This window comes from Oncorhynchus gorbuscha, linkage group LG17 (assembly GCF_021184085.1).
Source record: "Oncorhynchus gorbuscha isolate QuinsamMale2020 ecotype Even-year linkage group LG17, OgorEven_v1.0, whole genome shotgun sequence".
Lineage (NCBI taxonomy): Eukaryota > Metazoa > Chordata > Actinopteri > Salmoniformes > Salmonidae > Oncorhynchus > Oncorhynchus gorbuscha.
The window spans coordinates 58,242,388-58,257,289 of NC_060189.1; the positions used below are offsets into that span (position 1 = coordinate 58,242,388).

Consider the following 14,902-nt stretch of genomic DNA (forward strand, 5'->3'; position numbering starts at 1 on the left):
CACAAGAGCAAGGGGAACTACTACTTCAAGGCATCAGAGCAAGTGATGTAACCGATTGAAACGCTATTTAGCGCACACCGCTAACTAAGCTAGCCGTTTCACATCCGTTTCACCAGCATGGGTGAGACAGCCGTTCACGTTTAGTGTTGAGACAACAGATGTCAATGATGAATACCTCGATGAAATCATTGAAATTCAGCAGAGCCAGGTTCAACAGCAACTCTTCATATATACATATATATACCTATGTTTTGAATTTGATTTTTTTTTTCAATTAAGAAGGGTTCGATGAATGCGCATATGAAACTGTTGGGGTTCAGTACCTCCAACAAGGTTAAGAACCACTGTCCTAAACTGATCCTAGGTCAGCATTCTTACTCTCACACTTACTCTTTATGAATACGGGCCTATTCATTGTTTTGAGCAGAAAATAAAATGTCACAGGTTCTGGCTATTTGGATATGCCCAAAAAGAAGACTAACCTTTCCTTGGCTGAGAACAAACTTAATGATGAGGATGATTAATAGTGAGTCCCAAAAACAACACCCTAGGACACGAAATTCCAGAACAACAGATGCTTGAAGTCAGCATCTAATTTTGATTGAGATAAACTACATAGGAAACACATCACTTTATAGGATGTGAACGTCCTCGGATGACAGTTCAAGGAGTCACACACAGTGTGTCTGTGTGAGTGCTGAGTTGCTCTGATTCCTTTTCTTCATTTCGCCCCTGTACACCCGGTTCAAATATTGCAGGAGAGTTGATTGCTGAATGCTCGGTTGGCCATTGAAGAACAATTTCATAGGGAACCATCATTTCACTTCACACCTCCAAGGGGTTGGATGCGATCTCGCCCGACAGCCAGAGAGTGGTGCCGTAGTAATAGGTCACTTTGGTATAGTGTGAATATACTGTACACGTTTGCCAACTGTGTGGCATGGAAAATCCAATCTGACAAATCACAACTCAAGCACTCAGGACTATACAAGACATCCTATTTTCCTTCTGGACTAAAAATACCATGGCAAAGCCATTTAGTTCGTACCTTTCAGAAATCAGATTTCTTTTTGAGTGGGCCCCTGCTCATTCACTCTTTCTATTTCTCTCTGTCTAGAGTCTGCAGCTGCAGGCTTAGACACTGCTTGAGATTTATTTTCAGATGGGTGTGTGCGTTTGGCCTACATATAAGCCAATACACTCTGATGTATTTGAGCCTACAATTCCAAATTGAATATTTAGTAGCCTGGCTAGGACATTCAGTAACTAGAAGTGTCTGATTTAGAAGGATAAGGATAACCCGTCGAGACATTTACTTTGTTATTAATGACAACAGGCCTGCTTTTTAATTGCCATAAACTGTAGAATGATGACGAGGAACATAAGATCACAGTCAAAAATGAACAGACTCTATGATGAATGAAGCCTATTGGATAAATCCAATGGGCTAATTGAAGTGCATTTGAAATCTCCCCAAAATGGTTCAATGTCTTATCTATGTCCACAATAAACAGCTCTGTTGCTGTAGCTTCAGGGGAGATGGTGCAACAGATGAGACCAACAAAACACACAGAGGTCTGTGTTTGAGGCCAGCAGATGGCTCATTTCAGACCTTTTTAAAAGGACTTATGTCATAGGATCTTAATTTGATCACTCTTTTGTTGCTGAGAAAATTGATCAACTCCTACAAAACTGTTCATGTATTATAGTCCACATAATAATTCACATTTCCTGTTGCTGCAGGATTATATTCCTACTGTAGGAAACTGCCTCAAATGATGATCCTACATCTGTAGGCTGCAGTGTCTGATAGCTCTTTATTTAACTCTTATTTTACCAGGTCAGTTCTCATTTACAGCAACGACCTGGGGAATAGTTACAGGGGAGGGGGGGATGAATGAGACCATTGTACACTGGGGATGATTAGGTGGCCATGAAGGTATGAGGGCCAGATTGGGAATTTAGCCAGGACACCAGGGTTAACACCCATACTCTTACGATAAGTGCCATGAGATCTTTAGTGACCACAGAGTCAGGACACCCATTTAACGTACCATCCAAAAGACGGCACCCTACACAGGACAATGTCCCTAATCACTGCCCTGGGGCATTGGGATATTTTTTTTTCTAATGATAAAGTCAAACATGGAACTAAGGCTACACTATTGCTTTCACTTGTTGCGATTGCAAAGTCAATGCCTCTGTCCCCACTTAAGGATAATTCAATAGATTTCCTCCTGGGTTAAGAGGAATTATTTAATTCACTCAAGCTTGTTGAAGTGTGTTGTAAGTGTTTGTGATTGCTGTAGTCTTTCAAATTCCATCAGTTTTTGAGCAAAAATCATTTGTGGCATAGTTAATCTTAGTTTTGGCATTGCTTTATCTTCTCTGCTCCAAAGGGACTCGGAGTGCTCATGGTCCATCATTTCAAATCAGTTTGCAGTCATCAGAGACACATTAAAATGAAATGTACTTACTGGAATGAGAAGAGGAAAGGCCAACCATCTCTGAGCAGCAAAACAGTTTAGGTCAGTTTTGAAGCATCATTGTCTTGGGCTTATTCTTAGTCATTTGGAGTTATTGCTATTATCTGTTGCTTTGTTTACAGATTCAGTTAATTCATTCAGTTCTGATGCGGTTGTTGGCACACAGTCTTTATTGTGACGGATACTAGGAGTCAGAAATAAGCGAAGGTGTCAACTCCCATTGTTTTAGTGTATTGCCTCATTGGTCACTTCTCCATCAGATGTCTGGTCTCGAGGATGAAAGTCTAGTTTGAAAAATATCCATAAATGTTTTTTGGAGTGCACTACACTGTGGTACAACTGTTCCTCATCGGTCATCCTGTTAGTTCTCTAATTTCAAGTTAAAATGTATTTCTGTTTAAAAGAAATTGTAATAAAGTCTCACGTCTTTTTTGGTGTTTCGAAATCACCTTTGAGGTCAGGATGTAAAATGCAAGAGTGAGAAAGACATTACCAAGATCATCATTCTCTATTATATTAGAGGATATTATACTATATAAGGCGTATATTATCGTATCGTAGTAATATCGTTATCTACATGGAAGGATCTAATGTGTTGTTCATACTTCTTCTCTGAATCTAAAACTATTCTATTTTTCCTACTTTATAGGGAATTACACAAATAGACAGGGACAGGATTGTGGACACTTGGTTCGACTTTGGATCCCTACAGTAGAAGTGGCTCAGAGGACTGTCTCAATACAGGATGGGAACCAACCCAACAAGGACAGTGACGGTCCAAATGGTCCCTCATCTGGCTGGAGTGGAAGCTCTGGGAAACCAGGAGTCTAACGCCAACTGGGCTAAAGAACCTAACCTGAACCTCACACAGGGTTGCCCTTCCCCCACCACTACCCCTGCCCCTGTCCTTACAGAACACACACAGGTTAACCTGTGTCTGACAACCCCCAACACAACCTCCAGGATCCAATCAACTGGCCATGGACAACCGGTTGGCGGAGGAGTGGGGTCCAACACCAACACAACTTTCTCGACCAATGGCGAAGGAGGGAAATCGCCATCGAAGCATGTGATTGGAATAGAGCAGCAGATGGTATTGACATGCCGAGGAGGTGTGGGTGTAACCGAGGCGACGGCAGAGGGCCGTAGGGACGGCAACGCCAATTTGACAGCGTTGACCCCCACAGCCGCCGCCGAGGAGAAGGAGAAGCATATCTGTAAGACCAGCCTGTCGTCCGCCATTACATCATCAAAGGTTGACGTGCATACAAATTACTGCAGAGAGAAAGAGCCTGGTGGAGCAGGGGCGGGGGAGGGGTGTGCAGCCAAGCCATCACCAGAGCCCACAGCAGTACAGAGTGCTACAGTCAGAGTTTCTGCAGTAGCTAAAGAGGAGTCACTACTAGAAGGGGACAACAAAAACGCAACCACACCAAATCAACATCCCCCTCAGACCTGTGATCCAAAGCATACCTCGGCCTCTGAAGTGCTGACGTCTCTGACGACTCCCAAACAAGGTAAGGCAGAGGGAGCTGCAGTGACTCCAAACAAGGTTGCTCCACCTCCTTACAAATCAAAAGAGGCTGTTAATAGTACTACAACACAGAGTCTCTCACCTTTACCTAGCCCTGCCACCAACCCTACTCCACCAGAATGTCCTCTACAGGCATCTAAAGAAAATAGGCCCAAGACAAACTCTCAGAACCCTCCTTCCCAAATGGAATATAATAAAACGGCAGCTACATCACAGCCGGAACAGACCAAGGAGACTGCAGTAGCTCCTGTCAATGCTGCCGTCACCATCATGCCTCCATCATCAGACAGCAAGGAGAACGTAGGGCTTAGGAATAAGGCCTCAAGTCCGCCACCTCCCGAGAAGAAGGATTTAAAACCTACTCCAGTAGCAAAGATCTGCTTAGATAAATACCTGCAGGCGGCATCGTCAGAGTCTTCATCACAGAAGGATTCTCCCTCGTCACCCAACGAGGCCCAACAGAACCAACAGCCTGAGGCCCAACAGGGCCAGAACCAACAGCCTGAGGCCCAACAGAGCCAGAACCAACAGCCTGAGGCCCAACAGAGCCAGAACCAACAGCCTGAGGCCCAACAGGGCCAGAACCAGCAGCCTGCCCACCATGCAGCACAGGTGACAGATGAAGCCGTCCAGACTGCCTCGGTCTCGGAGGAGATGCAACAGAAAGCCCACTGCAAACTATACCGGGAGGCCTCCACCATGACCCGCACCCCCACCGCCACCCCCACCCATAGCAAGCAGGGCCAAGACGTGGAGGTCCAGGCAGTGGCTGACGTGTGCAGCCGGGCGGTCTCCACCAGCCCCAGCCTGTTTCCTCTGCCCCCGCCCTACAGGTCCACTGACAGAGGTGCTGCCCTGAGGGAGGAAGCAGCAGCTGAGAGCCTGTCTGTGGTATACCAGGTGTCCCTCCACCAGATTCACATGGGCAGCAGTCCATCCTGCCCCCCGCCACCTAACTACACCGCAGGTCTCAGGTCCGGGTCAGAGCGATTGACCCTGGAGGCGGGGTTATGCTCCAGTCAGAGTGCCGGCGTGGTGCTCCATGCAGAGGAGGCGGTGGCGGCCCTCCATGCAGAGGTCGCCAGGCTGGGGGCCAAGCCTAAAGATCTGGCAGTCGGGGGGGCAGCAGCGCTATGCAACATCCAGCAGAGAGGAGCACTCCCGCCTCTGCAGCCCGTCTACCAGATCAACATCGAGCCGAGCGGCGGCCAAAACGAGCCGGTAGCTAAAGCGAATCATCACCAGCATGGAGGCGAGAAGGCAGTGGCAGACTCCCAATCCAAACCCAATGCAGCAGGGAAACCAAAGGTGTCTAATGAAGCACAGACCGTGCCAACGCAGCCTGCCAAGCCTCCCTCTGCTAAAGCTCCATCCCCCTTGTCGCCAACTGCCGCAAGCAAGACCAAATCCTCCGACAATAAGGCTGCTCCTCCTCCTTCGCAGTCAACTCCTTCCGTTACCAAGCCCAGCCAGGCCTCAACGACAACCTCCAAAAAAGCAGAGGACGTTAAACCCAAGACGGCAGTGAAAGCAGCGAAGCAGAGCATTGTTAAGGGGGTTGGGGGCGTTAAGGCTTTGTTGGGCAAGAAGAAGCAGGAGCAGCTGGAGCCGGAGAGGAAGGAAAAGGAGGACGAAGTCGAGGAGAGGAAACAGAAAGGAGAGAAGAGCGTGCACGATGTGCTGTGGGATGAGCAGGGGATGACCTGGGAGGTGTACGGAGCATCCGTTGACCCCGAGTCCCTTGGCTTTGCCATTCAGAGCCACCTGCAGTGTAAGATCAAAGAACAAGAGAAGAAGGTCGTGACCCAGTCATCACTCAGGAAGTCCATCTCAGTGCCGCCGGTGGTGCCCGACTCGCCCGCCACCGTTGCCGTGGACGATGCCAACAGCAGGAAAAACAAGAGGAGGCAGCAGAACGTTTTCAGGTCCATGCTGAAAAATGTCAGACGGCCCAAGTGCTGCGCACATCCTCCCCCTACCGCCGTGCTGGAGTGAGAAGGAGAAGCAGCAGACTGTATGCAGCCCACACCCTCCCCCTACCGCCGTGCTGGAGTGAGAAGGAGAAACAGCTGGCTGTATGCAGCCCACACCCTCCCCCTACCATCGTGCTGGAGTGAGAAGGAGAAGCAGCTGGCTGTATGCAGCCCACACCCTCCCCCTACCGCCGTGCTGGAGTGAGAAGGAGAAGCAGAGGGCTGTATGCAGCCCACACCCTCCCCCTACCGCCGTGCTGGAGTGAGAAGGAGAAGCAGAGGGCTGTATGCAGCCCACACCCTCCCCCTACCGCCGTGCTGGAGTGAGAAGGAGAAGCAGCGGGCTGTATGCAGCCCACACCCTCCCCCTACCGCCGTGCTGGAGTGAGAAGGAGAAGCAGAGGGCTGTATGCAGCCCACACCCTCCCCCTACCGCCGTGCTGGAGTGAGAAGGAGAAGCAGCGGGCTGTATGCAGCCCACACCCTCAGCTGAGTCCCCTATAAAGCAGGCTGGTTCACCCCTTGTTATGGTTCCTCCGATGCCAAGCCATGTGTGGATATTGGGATCTCTCCCTAACCCTACTGGTCAGATGTTGTGGTATACAATGTTACCTTAGATAGGGTTGATGATTATCAACAGAAGAGGGCAAAACAAAAAGCTAAAATAGGTTCTTGTTATGGACAACTTATTTTTTAGATGAGAGATTCTAACAGTATTTAATGAAAAATGGCAATAATATTATCTTAGTGAAACGCATGTGTGTTAGTACTTATGGCAGTCATAACTCATTTTACCACTATGAAGTCCTGGTGTATACAGTACATGCCTCTGATCTTTGGGCGTACATACATATTACTGTCAGTATCATACCTTTTACAGATGTGCAACTAAATATCACTACTTCTCAGTGCAGTGGGTGCATTTTGGTATATATACAGTACGATTACGTTCGGGTGTATTGAACAACCTCTATTTATAAGATGAATATATTATTATTTGTTTTTTTGTTGAAGATTTTATTTTGAATTGGTAACTACTTATTTTGTCTTGATAAAGAAGAAGAATAAAACCTCTGCTGTGCTCATTTCCGTATGTCTTATATACAATATAACACTGGGCCTGTGTGCATTTAGTTGCTCTCCGTTTTGGATTTTAAAAAACTCAAGGTGACTGATGAGGTGATCTACAGCCGAGCAGTTTTTGTCTGGATTCATTGACAGGTGTTTCAAGAGAGCGTTAGCAGCATGTATCCCCACAGTGTGAGTTCCTCAGTTACAATGTGTTATCAGATATTGCTTGAGGATGGGAAAAGGGTCTGTTTGAAACAATATTGCAGCTGATAGCTGATCTATGGGGACCGGAAACGATTGAGAGCGTGAGTAATGTCTAGTAGTAGAGACATTGCTAATCCGAGGAGCTCTGAGGTCTCTATTTTTAAATGCCTCTTCCAATTGGTCTGTGAACCATCCTCATGAAACACCCAGCTTGTCATGTCCTTTATGGAATCATAATACTCTTCTTTTTTTTAAACTATTGGTTAGACTCTGTTCGTATACTACATGAAATGTCAGCTTTTTGACTTGCTCTGATTCAAAACATAAATATACTGATGTTGTATATGCTTAGTTGTACACACTGTATCATCAGGTACAGTGTTTTGTTTCAATAAGTGCATCTGAAAACTGCTGTAGAAGGCTGTTTGAAACCACAGGGGACATTGTTCAGGATGTATCAGCAGGCAGTAGTAGAGAAGTGGTGGTGTGTACTCCTTGTGGATTAGTTGTCGATGGGCTTTATTACAGCCCTTTCCCAAAAGAATGTCTTTGAGACAGTGGTGAAATTGACCCAAAGCACACATTAGTGTGTGTATACAGTACTCCACACTATTCAAGCCCTTTTCCTCTCGCTATAATCTCTCATTAAAATTTGATTAAATTAAAATTAAATTAAATTAAAATACTTATCAAAGCTAGGACAAAAGAACCACTTTTGAAATTAGATGGTTGAATATTTGCAGAGAAGGAGAAATATAGTCTCTTCAAAGACTTAAAAACTTTATTTTCAAAATAATTTAAATTTAGAATCGTTCACTTGCTGGGTTAGTTTAATTCTGGGTTTTACATCTTTGATTGGATTAGGCACAGTTAAAGTAAAAATGACTAAATCTGTGAATTACTGTGGGCTTCTATTAGAGAACACAAATTAGTAGTAAGAATTTTTTCTAAATGCATGTTTTTATGTGTAAATCCATTAGTATACAATCAAATCAAATGTGTTTATAAAGCCCTTCTTACATCAGCTGATATCTCAAAGTGCTGTACAGAAACCCAGCCTAAAACCCCAAACAGCAAGCAATGCAGGTGTAGAAGCACTGTGGCTAGGAAAAACTCCTTAGAAAGGCCAGAACCTAGGAAGAAACCTAGAGAGGAACCAGGCTATGAGGGGTGGCCAGTCCTCTTCTGGCTGTACCGGGTGGAGATTATAACAGAACATGGCCAAGATGTTCAAATGTTCATAGATAACCAGCAGGGTCAAATAATAATAATCACAGTAGTTGTCGAGGGTGCAGCACCTCAGGAGTATATGTCAGTTGGCTTTTCATAGCCGATCATTGAGAGTATCTCTACCACTCCTGCTGTCTCTAGAGAGTTGAAAACAGCAGGTCTGGGACAGGTAGCACATCCGGTGAACAGGTCAGGGTGCCATAGCCGCAGGCAGAACAGTTGAAACTGGAGCAGCAGCACGGCCAAGTGGACTGGGGACAGCAAGGAGTCATCAGGCCAGGTAGTCCTGAGGCATGGTCCTAGGGCTCAGGTCCTCCGAGAGTACATAAGTACATAGTACATAAGTACATAAGTACATAGTACATAAGAAGATGTTCAAAATGTAAGTCACCATTTGTTTTTTTATGACGCATCTATACTCCAAAGCCAGTCATTGTGAGAGGTAGGTAGGTCTACATTCCAAAGCCAGTCATTGTGAGAGGTAGGTAGGTCTACATTCCAAAGCCAGTCATTGTGAGAGGTAGGTAGGTCTACATTCCAAAGCCAGTCATTGTAAGAGGTAGGTCTACATTCCAAACCAGTCATTGTAAGAGGTAGGTAGGTCTACATTCCAAAGCCAGTCATTGTATGAGGTAGTTCTACATTCCAAAGCCAGTCATTGTGAGAGGTAGGTAGGTCTACATTCCAAAGCCAGTCATTGTGAGAGGTAGGTAGGTCTACATTCCAAATCCAGTGATGTGAAATGTATGGGTTAAGCAGAGCAAATTAAACTATGAGTCTGCTTACATAAAGTTAATTAAAACTTTCAATTTATCTAGTCTCTTTTAGAATCACCTGAAACATACTTTTTTTCCTTAGGATAAAATATCCGCTTAAAAATATTACATAAACCTTGTTTCCTCCACATTGTTATTAAGAGTAATGAAGTTATTAAATTATAAAACATTGAAAATGTAGTCTCAACTTGTTGATATAGGCTTACCATCACATCCTACTGTGGAATGGGGAATATTCACAGCCAATCTACTTTGTTTGGGAATTACAACTAACTGTCTGTTTGAATACACCCTCTGTCTCAGTGTGATACACTGATTTCACAGGACTGTGCTGTCACTTCCTGTGTGTCTGGGTGTATGTGTGTGTCACCACTCATCACTGCACTCATCACAGTGGGCTGTTAGGTTAGGTGTCCTGGGCTATTCTGTTCCCTGTCAAAAGAACACACACACACACACAAAAGTCCATCCCCCTGGTATTCAAGGTGTTAAGATGAGAATCACACCCCCCACACACTCACAACCAGACAGTCATCTCAGTTGCTGATTAAAGGGGCTGCCACAGTGAAGTGCATCACCAACCTTGTGCCGCTACCTTTGAGAGATGTATTGGATTTGTACTGACACTTCTTCTACATGTGTAGAGCTACAAGCATCCCCTGATCCTCTCCCTCCCATCTTCCTTCACTGTTCCCCCATCTCTCTCTCTCTCTCTCTCTCTCTCTCTCTGTCTCTCTCTCTCTCTCTGTCTCTCTCTCTCTCTCTGTCTCTTCACGCTCTCTCTCTCTGTCTCTCTGTCCATAGATCCCGACCAGCAGCAGTCGGCTCACCAGCCTTAATGCTGACTCCCTCACCCAGGCCTTAATTAGCTGGTGTTTCAATATTTAATGTCCCCTTCGCCCACCCGTGTCCCTGCGACTGGCTCCCATTTGAAAGTGGCCCTAGGCGGTGGATGTTAAACACAAGAGATTCATTGTGATGAAAAGACTAAGATAGAGAGATGAGAGAGACTGAGACAGAGAGAAACAGACATGGGAAGTAGGGGGATCTCAAAAAAGTGAGAAAAAATACCTCTCACTCTGACATAGTAACTTGCAGCCTCTTATTCAATATTAAAATCACACTCTTCACTGTATGTCCTGTCTAATATCACTACCCAGAATCCAATCTGGTCATGACCGCAGTCTTTGGTTCCAGGTAGAACCCCCCCCCCCTAGACGGTTGGGGGTGGGTCTGTTTTGAATGCACCTGTTTGAAATGGAAAGGGTGTTTTGTAATGTTGTACAATGAGTGCTGCTGTTCTCCTCTCTGGCAGGATAAGAAATATAGGGAGTGGAATTGAAACTGAGTTTTATTTTAGAGTTATAAATCATAGGGTTTGGAAAATGAAATCCCTGCCTTAAAAATAGATATAGGCTATTTGACTTGCAGATGATCATTGATTTAGATGAAAATAAATTGTGCGGGGCCCAGAAACTTAATTAAACTGAGAGCCCATGTTCATCAGTTGGCCAGTCTATCATCATCTAACATTAATGTGTCAGTGCGCTTTAAGAAATCAAATTATGCTCTAGCGTTGGAAAAGATTAGTAGTCTCTACATTCTATCTTGGTGAGGGAATTTCTCTGAATGTCACTGTTGTGTCGTCTCATACGATTCTGTTATATTCTCACGGTGTAACGGTTTTCTAGGTGTGGTGAAGGAGAGTCGGACCAAAACGCAGCATGTAGATTGAGATTCATGTTTAATAAAAACAAAGTAAACACGAATCAATACAAAAAACAATAAACGTAATGAAAAACCAAAACAGCCTAAACTGGTGCAAACTAACACTAGACAGTTACAAGGACACTAAGGACAATCACCCACGACAAACTCAAAGAATATGGCTGCCTAAATATGGTTCCCAATCAGAGACAACGATAAACACCTGCCTCTGATTGAGAACCACTCCAGACAGCCATAGACTTTGCTAGATCACCCCACTAGCTACAATCCCAATATATACACACCAAAACCCCAAGACAAAAACACACCACAATACAAACACCCCATGCCACACCCTGGCCTGACCCAATACATAAAGATAAACACAAAATACTTCGACCAGGGCGTGACAGAACCCCTCCCCCAAGGTGCGGACTCCCGAACGCACCTCAAAACAATAGGGTGGGTCCGGGTGGGCGTCTGTCCATGGTGGCGGCTCCGGCGCGGGACGTGGACCCCACTCAGTCAATGTCTTAGTCCCCTCTACTCGCGTCCCTGGATAGTCCACCCTCGCCGCCGACCATGGCCTAGTAGTCCACACCCAGAACCCCACTGGACTGAGGAGCAGATCGGGACTGAAGGACAGCTCGGGACTGAGGCAGCTCGGGAGTGAGAGGAAGCTCGGGAGTGAGAGAAAGCTCGGGAGTGAGAGAAAGCTCGGGAGTGAGAGAAAGCTCGGGAGTGAGAGAAAGCTCGGGAGTGAGAGGAAGCTCGGGAGTGAGAGGAAGCTCAGGCAGGTAGATAGATCTACCAGATCCTGGCTGGCTGGTGGTCTCAGCAGATCCTGGCTGACTGGCAGATCCTGGCTGACTGGCAGATCTGGAAGAGTCTGGCTGACTGGCGGATCCTGGCAGACTGAAAGATCTGGCTGCTCCATGCTGACTGGCGGTTCTGACTGCTCCACGCTGACTGGCGGCTTTGGCTGCTCCATGTAGGCTGACAGCTCTGGCGGCTTCTTACAGACTAGCAGCTCTGGCGGCTCCGTGCAGACTGGCAGCTCCTTGCAGACTGGCAGCTCCTTGCAGACTGGCAGCTCTGACTGCTCCATGCAGGCTGGCAGCTCTGACTGCTCCATGCAGGCTGGCAGCTCTGACTGCTCCATGCAGGCTGGTAGCTCTGACTGCTCCATGCAGGCTGGCAGCTCTGACTGCTCCATGCAGGCTGGCAGCTCTGACTGCTCCATGCAGGCTGGCAGCTCTGACTGCTCCATGCAGGCTGGCAGCTCTGACTGCTCCATGCAGGCTGACAGCTCTGGCTGCGCTGAACAGACAGGAGACTCCAGCAGCGCTGTAGAGGAAGAAGGCTCTAGCTGCGCTGAACAGGCGGGAGACTCCGGTAGCACAGGAGAGGAGAAAGGCTCTGGCTGCGCTAGACAGGCGGGAGACTCCGACAGCGCTGGAGAGGCGAGGCGCACTGTAGGCCTGATGCGTGGTGCTGGCACTGGTGGAACTGAACCGAGGACACGCACAGGAAGCCTGGTGCGGGGAGCTATTACTGGAGGGCTGGGGTGTGGAGGTGGCACAGGATGGGCTAGACCGTGAAGGCGTACTGGAGATCTTGAGAGCAGTGCTGGCATAGGACGTGCATGGCTAGGGATGTGCACAGGAGGCCTGGTGCATGAGGCTGGCACCAACTTCACCAGCTGACTAACACGCACCTCAGGACGATTATGGAGCGCTAACTCAGGTGCCATCAAATCCCCGACACATTCCGTCAGGCGAATTCCATGCTTAAAGCACCAACACAGCAACTCCCTAATTTCTCTCTCCTCCAATTTCCCCATTAACTCCTTCACAGTCTCTGCTTCGCTCACCTCCAACACCGGCTCTGGTTCTGGTCTCCTCCTTGGCTCCTCACGATAAACAGGGAGAGTTGGCTCAGGTCTGACTCCTGACTCTGCCACCCCCCCCCAATAATTTTTGGGGCTGACTCTCGGGCTTCCTTCTGCTACGCCGTGCTGCCTCCTCATACCTGCGCCTCTCCGCTTTCTCTGCCTCCAGTTCTTCCTTGGGGCGGCGATATTCTCCAGGCTGAGCCCAGGGTCCTTTACCGTCCAGTTCGTCCTCCCATGTCCATCTCTCCTGTGGCTCCTGCCTGTTGACATGCTGCTTGGTCCGTTGGTGGTGGGTGATTCTGTAACGGTTTTCTAGGTGTGGTGAAGGAGAGTCGGACCAAAACGCAGCGTGTAGATTGAGATTCATGTTTAATAAAAACAAAGTAAACACGAATCAATACAAAAAACAATAAACGTAATGAAAAACCGAAACAGCCTAAACTGGTGCAAACTAACACTAGACAGTTACAAGGACACTAAGGACAATCACCCACGACAAACTCAAAGAATATGGCTGCCTAAATATGGTTCCCAATCAGAGACAACGATAAACACCTGCCTCTGATTGAGAACCACTCCAGACAGCCATAGACTTTGCTAGATCACCCCACTAGCTACAATCCCAATATATACACACCAAAACCCCAAGACAAAACACACCACAATACAAAAACCCCATGCCACAACCTGGCCTGACCCAATACATAAAGATAAACACAAAATACTTCGACCAGGGTGTGACACACGGGGCATTTTTCCCCTCTCTATGGAAAATCCTCTACAGTCACCACTACATAACCGTTGTTTGAGCTTCACTGAACATCAGGTTTCGGCATGGTGCTTCGACTGCGTGTTAGTTAGAGTCTATATCAAGACTGCCTCTAGCCCTCCAGATAAAATGTCCACCTCAGAAACATAGTTAAACTGTGTTAAACCTCCTGCTATGACCCAGTTATCTCCACACACACACACACACACACACACACACACACACACACACACACACACACACACACACACACACACACACACACACACACACACACACACACACACACACACACACACACACACACACACACACACACACACACACACACACACACACACACACACACACACACACACACAGAGAGAGACTCATCTCAGCTACACAGAAAATCCGTAGAGGACTCGTAGCCTAGACTCAGCTTGAGCACAAGCCATTACAATTACCATTACAAATCACAAATAATTCCCTGTCGGATCTTTAGACGCACATCAGACACTCAGACTCCATCTTATCATGGGGATCAGTTTCTGTGTTAATTGCTGTTTACTGATTGTATTTAGAGATTGGTAAGTATGTGATTATGAGTAAGGGTGTGGTGATCTTAGCGATGCTTAGCTATTCTCCATAGATGAACCACTGGTGTTGATTCTGGAGCACTGGGTGATGTAATGAATCATGTCAAGCTTTATGTTCTCCCTCTATAATGATGTCATATAAAAGCACTATATCTCTCACTCTCCCTCTCTCTCTTTATTTTTCTCCCCTCTTTTTATCTCTCTCTCACTTTCTCTCTATCATAAAAGCCCCATATCAGTCAGCAACAGCAGGGCGGCTAAAACCCCTGCCTCCCCTCTGAAGTGTCGCTTTATCCCTGACCTCTGAACAGCTCTTATAGTGCCTTCCCAGTACTGCTTCAGTCCTTTTGTTTCTCTCCCTGACCCCGGAACAGCTCTTATAGCGCCTCCCCAGTACTACTCCAGTTGTTTTGTTTACTCACTGTTGTCTTGAATCACCGGCAGCGCTACAGTAAGGAACTTCCTCCGATGTCGTCTGCTGCTCAGGCCCCTGTGGACTATATGGCCTACATTACTTCGCATTGTTGGGAAGCGTTGTGGGAAAAGGTGTTTGGAAGGATTGAGGTGTGTGTGTGTGTGTGTGTGTGTGTGTGTGTGTGTGTGTGTGTGTGTGTGTGTGTGTGTGTGTGTGTGTGTGTGTGTGTGTGTGTGTGTGTGTGTGTGTGTGTGTGTGTGTGTGT

At 46.9% G+C, this 14,902-nt stretch overlaps 1 protein-coding gene across 3 annotated transcripts in view; it reads left to right on the top strand.

Moving 5' to 3' along the window:
* The window catches only part of LOC124001373 (G protein-regulated inducer of neurite outgrowth 3-like), a 35,589-nt gene extending 28,650 nt beyond the window's left edge, over window positions 1-6,939 (top strand). For 2 of the 3 annotated variants that reach the window (XM_046308119.1, XM_046308118.1), the window contains one exon: window positions 3,136-6,939. In XM_046308119.1, coding sequence (XP_046164075.1) covers window positions 3,232-6,015 — 2,784 coding nt within the window. In that variant the 5' untranslated portion in view covers window positions 3,136-3,231 and the 3' untranslated portion in view covers window positions 6,016-6,939. Of the gene's footprint in view, window positions 1-2,399; window positions 2,529-3,135 lie in introns of all 3 variants that reach the window. The other variant, XM_046308120.1, reaches the window with a different exon arrangement.
* The last annotated feature ends 7,963 nt before the right edge of the window (window positions 6,940-14,902 follow it).